The sequence below is a fragment of the Dipodomys spectabilis genome, unplaced genomic scaffold (assembly GCF_019054845.1).
Source record: "Dipodomys spectabilis isolate Male_0828 unplaced genomic scaffold, ASM1905484v1 ptg000158l, whole genome shotgun sequence".
Taxonomy (NCBI): Eukaryota; Metazoa; Chordata; class Mammalia; order Rodentia; family Heteromyidae; genus Dipodomys; species Dipodomys spectabilis.
In genome coordinates, this window is record NW_024870835.1 from 2342738 (window position 1) to 2357205 (window position 14468).

The 14468-nt window shown below is 42.4% G+C and overlaps 1 protein-coding gene across 1 annotated transcript in view; it reads right to left on the bottom strand.

Annotated features, from left to right (window-relative positions):
- The window catches only part of LOC122118938 (methylthioadenosine phosphorylase), a 40747-nt gene extending 26522 nt beyond the window's left edge, over window positions 1-14225 (bottom strand). The window contains exons 1-3 of the mRNA XM_042692896.1: window positions 14182-14225; window positions 2338-2424; window positions 1115-1173 (exon numbers count right to left, since the gene is read on the bottom strand). Coding sequence (XP_042548830.1) covers window positions 1115-1173; window positions 2338-2424; window positions 14182-14208 — 173 coding nt within the window. The 5' untranslated portion in view covers window positions 14209-14225. The remainder of the gene's footprint in view (window positions 1-1114; window positions 1174-2337; window positions 2425-14181) is intronic.
- Window positions 14226-14468: the final 243 nt, after the last annotated feature.

The following is a 14468-nucleotide window of genomic DNA, read 5'->3' on the forward strand; positions in this document are numbered from 1 at the left end:
TGTTAGAACAAAGTCCTTGAACTCCATAAGTGACCTGACCTTGTAAGACCCAAACAGATGACCCAATGAAGCTGTGCCAGACACTGACCTATAAGAAAACATATGCTCTGGTAAGCTACTAATTTGTAACACAGGAATGGAAAACTAATATATGTAATCTAATTTCTAACTAGTTGATGGAAATGAGGTTGCTTCCTCTGTAATAGGGGACAATACTACCCTTTTCTAGGGGATAAACATTACAAATAACCCAGTTCAGGGACCCTATGCTTTTCCTCACAACTACAGCCACATAAGGTTATGAATAAATTATTGTACTGTTTATTTTATTATTATTTTGTCAGTTATGGGGCTTGAACCTAGGGCCTGGATGCTGTCCCTGAGCTCTTTTGCTTAAGGCTAGTTAAAGCTCTACAACTTTGAGCCACAGTGTCACTTCTGGTTTTCTGGTGGTTAATGGGAGATAAGAGTCTCAGGATTTTTTTGCCCAGTCTGGCTTTGAACTATGATCCTCAGATCTCAGCCTCCTGAGTAGCTAGGATTACAGGCGTGAGCATCAGAGCCCAGATGAAGCATTGTTTTTATCTTGATAATTAGAAGAAAAAAAATGAACAAAGGGAATAATTTCTTCTTGTAGCTAAAATTGAACCAGAGCTTCAGTTTTATTAGCTGGTTTACTCTTCCAATGCGAAAGGGCTAGTCATGAGGTCACTGGCTTACCAAGTAAACACAACTGCTCCTAAAATAAAAGTGACTGAAATGTGCTGATTGTAGTACTGCACAAGAATTCATACCTCATCTGAGCACTGGTGACTCATGCCTATAATTCTAGCTACTTAGGAGGATTGTAGTTTGAAGCCAGCCCTGGCAGGAAAAGTCTGTGAGACTTTCATCTCCAATAAACTACTCAGAAAAACCCACAAGTGGCACTGTGGCTCAAGTGGTAGAGTACTAGCTTTGAGCAAGGAAGACGCTCAGGGACACCACCCAGGCCCTGAGTTCAAGCCCTAAGACTGCACAAAAAAAAACCCTCACTCCATCATTATTCATTTTAGTGTTTGTTAAAATTCAGTTTCTGTTAGTAGTGACATCCAAAAAGCTTAAAATACTTTACCTTGCAAGAAGGACACAATCAACATTTTTTATCTTCCCCAAAATCAAGGCATCAGATGGCTGCATGCAATAAAAAATTGTTACAAGTCAATGATTTTAAACCACATGCAAAAACAATAAAACAACAACAACAAATTGTCACTTGACTTGTTAAACCACAACAGGCTCATAAAACTTGGAGTTAGGTAATACAGCTTACAGTCCAGACTTTATTGATCAACACAACCATCAAAATTTACTAAGTTTTCTACTGGCAGAAACTTACCAAGCTCTGAAGATTGTCTCAGAGCCTGTGCAAATCCTATCTACTAGGGTCTATTTGTAACAAGCACTGCCAGGGGACTGTGATAGTAAGCAATCAAATTCAGTTGTGTCAAGAGTATTTGGCAGGCTCAGGAACAGATGTGACAATGAAAGGCTGACAGGTTAGGATGCTAATGCTGCACTGTGAAGAATTCAGAACTGGAACTATCTGCTTGGGAGACAGTTCTCAAGCCAAGGGATGACTTGAAATACACAGGGGAAGGTCCAGAGAACTAAGGCTAAGAAGTGGCTGAGATAAAAACTGGTCTTGGAAGACAAAAGGGCAACCAAAGAACTTCGTCAGTTTGGTTGGATGGCCAAATGTAGAGACCTTCCTAGGAGAACAAGAGGAATGATAAGGTTTAGAAGTATGGAATTAGAGGTAGGCAGACACTCTCCTCTTGGCTTAGGCTGTTAATACCAGAATAAGCAGCCTGTCCAAAGAAAAGAGGAGTCTCATTTCCAATTCTACTAACACTGGCTGTGCTCTGGATCCCTAAGATTCTCCTCCTCAGAGCCAGAGCACAGAAAAATGATACTCATTCTATTAGTCATCAGTCTGCCCCCTAATCAACCTCCAAATTAGAAGCAGAAGCTGATTTGAATATACATTTAAAGAGTACAGTTGCTATGTCTGAAATGAGTGTCTGGCTTCTAACAATATACACTGAAAATGAGAAGGTACTATTACACATTCACTAGCCATGTTATCAAAACAGTGCAGTCTAAGAACTGCAATCCAAGAGCTGGGAAGTACAGCTCTTTCTCAGATGATGGAACTAATGGCAGGGCTGCAGCTTCTATGCCTGGATCAGAGAGCCCTGGGCTGCTAACACTACAGCAATTGCTTCTCCTAACTTAAAGTTAAGGCTGTAAGGAGAAAGAGAAAAGCTAACAAGCCTCCCTCAACTGGATATTAACCTTGCCAAATGGAGTATCCACATATTTCTCAGTTCTTCCTTCTAAAATTTCTGGGTCATCCAGGCCTGTTCCACCAATTATTCCAATCTAAGGGAGAAAAAAAGAGAACATACCAGGTTATTTTCATCAGAAACAAGTAATTATTTTAGGCAAATTCATTTATTCATATTCACTCTTCTCCAGAACCATTTTTTTTTGGGGGGGGGGGGGTCAGGTCATGGGGCCTAAACTCTGGGTGCTGTCCCTCAGCTCTTCAGCTCAAGGCTAGCGCTCTACCACTTGAGCCACAGTGCCACTTCCGGCTTTTTTTTTCTTTTTTGCTTATGTGGTGCTGAGGAATCGAACCCAGGGCCTCATGCATGCAAGGCAAATGCTCTACCACTAAGCCACCTTCCCAGTCCCCAGAACCAGTTTCAAAAATCTGAAAATTAAAAAAAAATAAACAAACATTCAAAGGCCCTTAAAAAAAAATCAATAACCATTTAAGGATTCCTGTTTTAAAAATAAGCACAATATAGGTTACCTTTTTGGCTTCTACCAATTGATTTTTAACTGAATTAAAAATAAGCACAGAAAAGTACTTTTAGGTTAGGAAACAGAACCTAAAGGTAGGCAAGTGAGTAGAAAATTCTTCTGACCAATTTTATTTCCATCAAATGGACTGCAGAATAGAGGGTGTTCAGCAATCTTCTGGGAAATAAAATTTTACTTATAGCCATTTGTAATGATGTCTCATGGGGCCATTTGATAAAGACATGATGACATGGGACCTTCCTTCCTCTGGAACTGGAGGGTAATGTAGATGTGTAAAGTCAGCTTCCAGTTCCTGAAATAATACTATTATTCACACATTTTTTAAAATTCACTTTATACATGAAAGTATGCATAAATGACACCTTACATACAATGAAGTCATTATATAGTAATAAAAATAATTCAAAGGGAGTTTTAATTTATAGTTCAAATTAAAGTTAAAACATCTGAAAGTTCTGGTCATCAGATAAGATGGGGAAATGTGGCTCTACTCTCTAAGAGTTAATCTGACTTGATGACTAAGGAACACAAATAAGAACAATTACAAGGACAAATATTAACTCAAGTGTTACAATTAAAAACCAAGTAACTAGTGACTGGGCTGACACCCCACAGAGAAAATATTTAAATAGTGACAAGTTAAAGACATGGCTAGAAACTTTAATAAAGGAACATGACCTGAGCTGCTTTTTTTTTGGGGGGGGGGGGGTGGGGGGGAGTAGGGAGAAGTACTTTTTTGTTTTTGTTTTTTCACTAAGAAAGTTCAGGTCTAGTCTTACTTGAATTATATTTCTACTAAATAAGCTTTCTAATTCCAGCGATAAGAATTGGTATCTAAATGAAATTATTAAGCCAGGCGCTGGTGGCTCACACCTGTAATCTTAAGCTACACAGGAGGCTGAGATCTGAGGATCATGGTTCGAAGCCAGCCCGGGCAGAAAAGTCCCATAAGACTCATCTCCAATTAAGGACTCAAAAACCAGAAGTGGCGCTGTGGCTCAAGTGGTAAAGTGCTATTCTTGAACATAAAAAGGCTCAGGGACAGCACTCAGGCCCTGAGTTCAAACTTTACAACTGGCCAAAAATAAATAAATACTATAAAAATAGAAAATAAAATTATTTTCAGGTTAGATGATAGAAGTGGCTTTATATCAACATGTAGAAAAATGGTTTTCTTTCCATTTCTTGGAGAGAAAAAAAAAACAAACAAAAGATCAGGAAAAAAATAAGGATAATTTAGCAAGATTTTTACCAAAAAACTTGAGTTCATCACTTTTCCTTACTAAGTCAGCTGATGTGGTTGCCACCTTGTGGTACATTATGGAAATGGCAGCAGGTTGCATATTTTGTGTCAACTAAGTATTATTACAGTTGAAAACTAATCAGTATTATAGTTTTCAAACCAACAGTAGCATTCCCTCATTTCAATACATTTAAATATGCACTTTAACGAAAATATTTGTCCAAAAATATGCCATTTTATGCACTCACTGTCATCTCTCCAGTGTGGCTTTTCCATTTTACCCTTCATGTACCTCTGAAGAACCATCAATAATGAGATTAATGCCCAGCCCATGTCCCTAGCCTAGGCCACGGAGATAACTGCTGACTGAAATCTCAGCCTTCTCTTAGGGAATGCAGCTACTTGTAAAATTTTTGGCTTTGCTACTATGACCACTTTAACTTGATTGTTTCCAGATATTCCCTGGGCACAGCCTCTTATATTTTGAATTCAACATTGGGCCTTCAGGCTTATACATACAAAACAAATCTAATTTTGTTTTGGAACTATCCTCTTAGTTTAGACCCACTACTCCAGCACAACACAATAATTAAGAAATGCCAGCTAAGTATCCTGCTGAAATTCAGTCTCAACAGCTCCAAGCTTCAGTACACACCATGCTGGCTCCATGATGACCCAGCATTATTAGCAGCAAGGAACTATTAACGCTTGACTTGAAAGCAAGTGTCTATTGCATGCTAGAAATGCTAGGATGGTCTCTGACATTTGAATGATCTGCAGATAAGCTTACTGGGTCATCCAACTGGGAACAGTTAGTAATAGAAATCTATTTCTTGGAAGGGGTACAACATAACAAGGACCACAGGAGGGAACTAGACAAGATGGAAGCCAGTGTATCAAGATGCAGCCAATGACGCCCCCTGCTGGTTACAGCAAAGTACTGCTGAATGAAGCACCCAAGTTCTCAATTCTCAATGGTATCCATGCTTCCTCCAGCCTCCAAATTTAATAAGCAACTCAGTATTTGCCTTTGTGATAAGTGTGTCTGAACATTTTACATATCACAGGTATATGCTAAGTGTTTCAAAGGCCTTTACTTGATAATTCTACCACTCTGTAAGACAGGCCCTATTTTTTTTTTTATTGTGAAAATACTGTACACAGGGGTTACAATTACATGGGCAAGATAATGAGTACATTTCTTATCAAGCATTGTAGCCTCCTTGTTTCCCCTTCCCATCCCTTCCCATCCTTCTCCCCATCCCCCACCCAATCCTCCACGCCCCCTCCCCCACACCAAAGTTGTAAAGTTCGTTTTCGACATAACAACTTGTACATCTCATTGTTGCAATGTGTCCACGTATCCCTAGTTAAACGATTTGTTTTTCCCTTTCCCCTCCACAAATTATACCAACATCAAATACAGTGAAAGCAGGGGTTATACTGCGGGGGAGGGATATACAAAGCAACAAAGAAATAATCTTATGTGTTAGAAACAATCGCATGAAAGAAAAAAAAACATTTGAATACGTATCTTAGGGTTCATTTCCCTAACATCACCTTATCTGACCTTTTCTGCTTGACTCAGACATACACTAGATATTGCAAATAAGGGAAACCATGGGACCTATGTTTCTTTGGGCCTGGCTTACTTCGCTTAATATAGTTTTTTCCAAGCCTTTCCATTTCCTAACAAATGGGCAATGTCATTCTTTCTGATGGAGGCATAGAATTCCATTGTGTGTATATATACCACATTTTCTTGATCCATTCATCTACTGAGGGGCATTTGGGTTGGTTCCATATCTTAGCTATAGTAAATAATGCTGCGATAAACGTAGTCGTGGCTGGTAGCTTTAGTGTGGTCTTGTTTGTAAACATTTGGGTAAATGCCCAAAAGTAGTATTGCTGGGTCATAGGGGAGCTCTATGTGGAGTCTTTTGAGGAGCCTCCATACTACTTTCCAAAGTGGTTGAACAAGTTTACACTCCCACCAACAATGCAGTAAGGTTCCCTTCTGTCCACATCCCCTCTAGCATCTGTTGTTATTAGAGTTCTTGATTATAGCCATTCTAACTGGGGTGAGGTGGTATCTCAATGTTGTTTTGATTTGCATTTCTTTTATGGCTAGGGAGGTTGAGCATTTCTTTATGTGTCTATTGGCTATCCTTCTTTCCTCTTCAGAGAAGTTTCTCTTTAAAAGTCTTTAGCTCACTTGTTTATTGGGCAGTTGTTTCTTTGAAGATTTGTTGTTGGGGGATTTAATTTTTTGAGTTCCAGGTATATTTTAGATATGAGACCCTTGTCTGTTGTATGGATAGTGACATTCTTCTCTCAATCCGTGGGCTTTCTATTGATCTTGCTAGCTGTAAGACAGGCCCTATTGTATTAGTCCTATTTTACCAAAGAGGGAAAACTAAAAATAATAAAATCTAAGAGCATGTCACAAGGAGCAAAGCCAGGTTAGGGGCAGAGTTCTCTGAGGCTCCTCGTTATCATGTGTTTTCTCCCAATATTGCATAGATTCCTTCATGAACTCATCCTCTATCAGCCATTCATATTCAGAATAACAGTAACAAGCCCCAGTCAGATCCCAGGACCAGAGCACTAGTCCTCAGGACAGGCATGCATTCAAAGCCTTAAAGAATTTCTGAATCTATTTTGCTTTGTCAGGAATTTTTTATTACCCAAGCTCTGAAATAGGGACTTCCTGGTCAGATGAGGTCACTGCCAGATTTTAACCAACAGTTCCTGGTTTTTCCCACTTTCCCACAGATGAAACCAATAAGCCAACTCCCTCTAAAACAAGAGTCAAGCTCTGACTCTCAGAAACTGTCAAAGCATTTTATCCAAAGGGTTGCTTACCCAGCCAGAATGCTTACTTTCAGCAAGAGTAAAAAGGTGGGGGAGGATAGGGTGTGGGAGAGGGGGAGGTATGGGAAGGGATGGGAAGGGGAAACAAAGGAGGAGGCTACAATGCTTGATAAGAAATGTACTCCTTATCTTGCCCATGTAATTGTAACCCCTCTTTACAGTATTTTCACACACACAAAAAAAAAGGTGCATAATAATCCCTACCCTGAGTCCACTTTCATTGGTGACCCAGAAGACTTTACTTTCTGGTCTCAGGAACTGTTCTAAACCTGGGCAGTGTTCCATAATGATGTTTTCAAAATACTACAACCCCAAGCAGCAGAGATCAATTCATGCCAGCGCCAGAGCTGGCAGAGTTCCTGATCTAAGCATTTCAGCCCTTCAGTTCTGGTTGCTACTAAAAAGTTTGATAAGAGGAGCAGACAGAAGCCTTTATTGTTAGGCCAACTTGGTTTGGAAGCAAAATCTGGGTAGCCTAGCTGTAGTGGGGCAGAGTGGCCAAACACCTGTTGAAAAACTACCAATATGATTCAAAGGGCTAACTGGTGACTAAACCCTGCTCCAAGAACCTCTTTTGTAGGTAGGAAGGGTGGAAGGGTGCTCCTTCCATTTGTAAGTTCACTATAACACCTATAGTACATTAGCATGTGACTATATTTGGAAAATGGGATCTTTCACAGAGGTAATTAAAGTCAAATGAGGTCACTGGGAGAGGCACAGACACACATACAAAAGGAATCTTCATTTTGTATGAGCCCAGCACTAGTAGCTCATGCTGTTAATCCTAGCTACTCAGGGGGCTGAACACTGATGATGCAGTTTAAAGCCAGCCTGGCTGGGAAAGTCTGAGAGATCTTGTCTCCAGTTAACCACTAAACAGCCAGAAGTTGAGCTGTGGCTCAAAGTGGTAGAGCACTAGCCTTGAGCAAAAAAGCTTGGGGACAATGCCTAGACGGAGTCCAAGAGAAGTGAAGACAGAGAACACAACCATCTACAGGCCAGTTAGAGACCGCAGAAGACACTAACTGATGGAAAAACCTCCCGTATGATCATGGGTTGGCAGATTGTGAAAACATCTATACCACTGAAAACAATCTATAAATTCAATTCAATTCAATTCCAAGGTCATTCTTCAAAGAGAAAAAAAAAAAACCAAGCTAAAACTTAACATAGAAGTATGGAAGAACAAAGGCCCTGAAATAGCCAAAATAATCTTGAACAAAAAGCACAATCCTGGAGGTATCACAATACTGAACCTCAAATTATGCTACAGAGACATAGTCGTAGAACAGCATAGTACTGTCATGAAAGCATACCAGAAGAACAAAAAGGACAGACTAGAAAACCCAAGAATAAAATTACACAGCTTCTACAGCCATAGAGCTTGTGGCTCTAAACCTAAACAAAAAACAAAAAACACAAAACACAAACAATACTGTACTCTCCCCGAAAAGAAATGGCATTAGTCTAAGGGGTGGACCTCTTCTTAAAGATACTTCACTCCTGAAACGGTCCATCAGATTTTTAAGGAAAATTTTCTTCAGCACTTGCATTCTTTCCAATCACCTGATATATAACAAATCCCCTGGGGAGCTTTCAATGCCAAGGCCTAGGTCTCAGATCCCGATTAATGTGCAAGGCATAATTTACTGAAGCTCTCAGATGGTTATGATACATAGTCAGAATTGACCATTCTACTCTAGGACTTGAGCCACAAATAGCTGAAATGTGGGCTAGCTGAGTGAGGTATATGGAACAATGGTTCCTATATTAGTCTGCTTTTGGTTACCATGATAAAATACTGTAAAAATCACCTACAGGAGAAAAGGTTTATTTTGCCTCAGTGTCACTTCACAGTCACTTGGCTTTGTTACTCTGACTCTGTGTCAAGGCAGGACATTATGGAAGGGTGGAGCAAAACCACTCATTCATATCATGGCACAGGAAAGGGAAAGAAGAGGTTGGGGTTGCAATATCCCCTTCAAGGACATGCCCCCTCATAGCCTAACTTTCTTCCACTAGGCCCTGCTTCCTAAGGATTCCAATCCTCCCCCTCTCATACCCAAAAAGTGCCAGAGGTTTGTGACCAGGACTTCAGTATATATGTCTTTGGGGGATATCGAATAAACCACATAGACCTACAGGATCCTATTTACAGACCAATTCCTAGAATCTATGAATGATACATTATGTGATTACATCAAGGACCACATGATGGTATCCTAGATTTCCTGTGTTAGGGAGGCAAGAAAGTAAACTTAAGGTGATGTGATGATGGAAGCAGAGGGAAAGAAAAGGTGATGACAACTGTGGGGCTGTGAACAAGGGAATGCTGGGCTCTCCAGAAGATGGAAAAGACAAGTGATTGGATTCCCCCTTTGATTCTCCAAGAGCCATCAATTAGCCCTATTAACATCTTGACCTTAGTTCTTCCTAAGGCTCACTTTGGACTTCTGGTCTCCCCCACCTGAGCCAACGTGTCATTTAAAGGTACTCAGGATGAGGACAGCAGCCACAGGGAAGGAACACCTAGAGTAAGAGTCAGCTGAAGAGCTTGTTCCAAAGCACACTGTTATCCAAGTACCCGTGGTCAGCTATGTCAAAAGTCAGTAAACATTTAATATCTTGAGACTTGTTAAAGCCAAGATTTCTGGGCCCCGCCTCCTGAATTTCTGGTTTAGCTAGATTGGGTTGGAGACTAGAAATTCACTTTCTAACAAAGCGCCAGGTGAGGCCCTGGGACTGTACATGTGAACCATTATACATGGCTTGGAGTCATAGGCAGCACATTACAACTACAATCACTGTTAGGTAGCTAATGCCTGTAATCTTAGCTATGCAACAGACCAAGATCTGAGGATCGTAGTCCATTAGACTCTGATCTCTAATAAACTACTCAGAAAAATCTAGAAGTTGAACTATAGTTCAAGTGGTATGGCAAAGGAAGCTCAGAGACAGTACCCAGGCCCTGAGTTCAAGCCCCAGAACTAGCACGAAGAAAACAAAGAGAGAACTGAATCGAGAGTCCACTGTAGACAAATCTTTACCTTATCTGGTTTCTTCCTTGCCACTCTCAGTAGTTTTTCTATTTAATCTATAGATTGAGATTTATAAAATATGGCATTAGTTTCTCAATATCTATCATTGCTGGCAAACACATAAAATCCAAATTAAGGAAGAGGAGGTGTGGCTCAGATAGCAGAACACCAAGTCTTGATGAAAAAGCCAATTAAGAGCATGAGATCTTGAGTTCAAGTCCCAATACCAGCACACACAGACACACACACACTCCAAATTAATTTTTTCAAGGCAATAAAACATTCGATGTTTTCACTTTTCTCTGCTGCTCAATATACAAGCCTGTTGCCCCTACTTCTCCTCCCTAGGTAGGCTCTTGGGGATGAAGCTCAGGGGGGCATCCTCAACTAAGTGAGAAGAGGCCCTAGGGGTGTTATATGTTAAGTATGAAGTATGGATCATTTCTGGCCATACAGTGACTTGGGGGTGTGCTGCTGGTGTTTTTCAGGGAGGGACTAAGGATGTGGTCCATGTGCTTGCAATGCTCAGAACAGTCCTGCAGAAGAACTATCCTGCCCCAAATGCACTTGTGACCCAAGGTGGGGGGAAAAAAAATCAAGGCACCGGTCATTTGATTATCAAATAGTACCCAAGTATTGCCTCCAATTTCAGACTACCACTTTCAGGATGAAGTCCTCTTTCAGCCTTGGACAAGACAGGCCCAAAGAAAGCTTTTTAGAATTTTTTTCAAAATATAACATTATTAAGGTATAGAACAGAAGGGTTGCAATTCCACAAGTCAGGTGATGAGTACAATTCTTCTTGGACAGTGTCACCCTGTCCTTCCTTTGCTTTCTCCCATTTCCACAAACCACCTACCATGACCTGCTGTCTCTCTTAACACCACTGTGTTAGCAGTCCACTACCCATATATAGTAAGACCGTATCTCTTCTTTGTTTCAGAAAATGTAACTTAACAAGTTACTTCTTTATTCCCTAGAGTGAAAACAGGGCAGCTGATGGGCAAGTTGTAGTCCAAAGAAAGAGCCCTCCAGAATGGCCTCTCTTTGGATGCTACAGACCTGCTTGGCCTTCTACTCAGTCATATATGTCACCTGCTCATGGCTGAAGCTGGAAGACAATGTCTCCTGAGATTTTTCTGGACAATGCCAGGTGTTAATCCATGGCTGCCCCACATGTGGTATCCTTGTGCCTGCCTGGATCACATACCCTTCCAGCAAACCATAAAATGTCTCAGTTACTCTTACTTGAGTCATGTTTTTACCCTCCTTCAATCTATACCTGACTCTACATCTATAGAATAAAGGCCCCTCAGCACTCATGACCCGACCCCCTACCCAGCAGTGTGTTAGAGAAAAGAATCCTTTATTAACCAGTCACTCATGGGCCTTTTAGCTTCGTATTTGGAAACAATTCACCAGTGCTACCATCTTTTGGTTCCACAGGTCAGACCAGGAATCATTGCCTCTCTCCCTGCCACTCCCCACTCTATCCACTGCAGATTTTTACCATCTGCAGCTACCAGCTGAGATTTGCGCCCCAGTGCCATGGCTTCTGGCCAGATCTAGCTCTTCTCTCATGGCTTATTCTATACACAGCAGCCAAGCAATCACTTAAAAATGTAAATCAGATGTTACTTCTCTTTAGAACCTTTAATGGCTTCTAATGCATTTAGAATCAAATCCAATTTTTTTACTAGTCCAGGCCCCTGAATTCTGACATACACTAGCACTAAGATTTCTACTCATTTCTTCTTCCTCAGACCTTGATGCTGTCTTGACAGAAGTCAGGTTCTGTATCTTCACATCAGCTTGTTAGTACTCTGTTCAAGTTGCTGTAACAAAATACCACAGACATAAGCAACAAAAATTTGTCACATCTGCAAGTCAGGAAATCTAAGATCAAAGGAAATTCATATCTGGAGAGGCTTGTTCTTGGAGTCATAGGTAGTGCAGCCTTGAATGGTGGAAGGAAGGGGACAGAACAGCTCTCTGGAGCCTCTTTTTTTTTTTTTTTAAATTGGAGCCTCTTTTATAAGGGCACTATTGCCATTCATGAAGGCTAAAGCTCTGGGGTTAATTTGCCAACAGGAAGTGGTGGTGCTGGTTTATGACTGTGGGTTTCTTAGCTCCACATCTCTTTCATTCCCTCACTACCTCCTTGAGCTGAGTTTTAACATTACTACCCTTTCATTTCCAAGCACACTAAATGACTAGATAAAAGGGGGTGGGGGGATGAGCCAGGTGACATGCCATGTGCTGGTGCCAAAAATGGAACTCAAGACATAAAAATATGTCTATTATGTCCACAAATGAAGTATCCAGTAGGTTTAGGGAAGCAGCCTGCTTCCTAAGGATGAATAACCTCTTTCCTCACACAACAAAATAGGACATAGGAACCACATCAGATTTCAGAAATAACTCCCATCTTGGTGGAATGCCAGGCTCCAGACCCAATTCTGTCATTTTCCAGGCCTTTGCTTTAGAACACTGGACATCTCAGTTGACCTTTCAGGGTCTCAGCTTTACATCTGCAAAAAGGGTCAGACGGTCTTGAACAAGCATTCCGCTTCCACTATTGCATGACATGGGGACAGCAGATGGCTTTTATTAGCCTATTTTGCTCTAGATACTGACATTTCATATTTCCTATATATATTTCTATAGCAGTCTTGGGAAATGTAAAAATGCAGTTTCTCAAAAACAAAATTGTCACTGGTTCTATTCTCAAAGAGAGCAACCAGCAGGCAATGTGAGCATAATTTGTACCTCTTAATTTTAAATCCAGATGCCTGCTAAGACCAAAAATACCCATCATTCAATATTTACATCTGGGCTTCAACTGCACTGCCCACTCTTGGCTACTTGAATTTACAGAGGAACTGAGCATCAGGGAGAATACTAACTAACCTCATTCGAATGAAACTGTCTTAAATATCATCTCTCTCTTGTTTTTGATGACACCCTACATGTATTTGCATAAAGAAAAGGCAGACAGCTGTGTCCTAACAATAAACCTAATGATTTGATTATTGGAGAAAAGATAAATTCTCCATTTCAGCTTCTCTACTTACAAGCATATCTAAGTCTCACTGCAGCACCTTCATCCCTTCCTGTCTTTACTAATGGCTCCTGCTAATCTAAGTTGTCTGCACACTGACTGCAGAGATTTACCTGTTACCAAGAGAACTGGACACAGGTGCAAGGAATCAAGACCTGCCTGGAGAAGACAAGGACCTGCTGTCCCATGGTCCTGGAATTCCTAAAGGTTCTGTGCTCTTAGCCAAGAACAATAGTCTGGTTTTATGATCAATTTTCCCTGTGTTCTGGAATTCTCCTTTCTGTCTTAAAAGCTCCAGGGAAGCTCTCTGCATCTCTGAGAACTCACGTCTACCCTCTGGCCACAGGTTCCCAACACACAATGATCCTTTATGACCAAACCTCTGAGGACCCAGAGCCCAAGAAAATTGAGCTCAAAGTTTCAAGTTTGCAGACAAAGTGGTTTCAAGCTAGACGCCTCCAAACAGGGAGCTAAGCAGACTTACGGAAAGGCTCCCGGGACTCCTCTGCGGTATTAAAAAATAGTCTCAGAAAGTCCGGCGCCGGGGGCTCATGTCTGTAAACTTAGCTACTCAGGAGGCTGAGATGTGAGGATTCAGGCAGACAAACCCAAGAGCCTCTCATTTCCAATCATCCACCAAAAGCCAAGTGGAGCTGTGGCTCAAATGGCAGAACACCAGCCTTGAGTGAAAAAGCGCCCAGGCCGCGAGTTCAAGCCCCAGTGCCGGGAAGCACACACGCACGCACACACACACAATCACGCACACAGCCTCAGAAACCCCCGCATATGCGTTGCAGAGGAAAATCTCAGTAAGGAGAAAGGAAAAGCGAAGTTTGATTGATGGGGGGGGGGGGCGGAAGCTTGCCAAAGAGCAAGGGCGCATTTCTCCAACGTGGGCCGCGGACAGTCAGGGGAGTCAACGGGGCGCAAGTTCAAGTCCCGTCCACGACAGAGCCAGCCGGGGCACCCGCAACCCCCCGCCCGGAGCATCTCCGGGGAGAGAAGGGGGGCAGTGCGGGAGCAGGTAGGCTCCCCCCAGGGGGAGTGAGGGGCGCTCGGGCGGCGGTCCCCGGGGAAGGGTGCTGGGGTCTCACCTTCACGGGCGCGGCGCCCGAGGCCATGTCGGCGCGGGGCGCGGGGCGCGGAGCGATGGGCTCCGAGCGGGCCGGGCAGCGGCGGGCGGCCAGGCAGCGGCGGCGAGGAGAGCGCGCGGCGCGGAGTCCCGGGCCGGCCCTGACTCCGCCTCTTCCTCCCGGGGACAGCACGATTGGCTGCTCGCGTGGGCTTCCCTCCCGTCACCCCCTCCTCAAATCCAGCTTCCCGCGTCCCGCCCTCCGGCGGACCCTTCCGGTGGCGCGTTCCTCGTTCTAGCGGGCTCGTG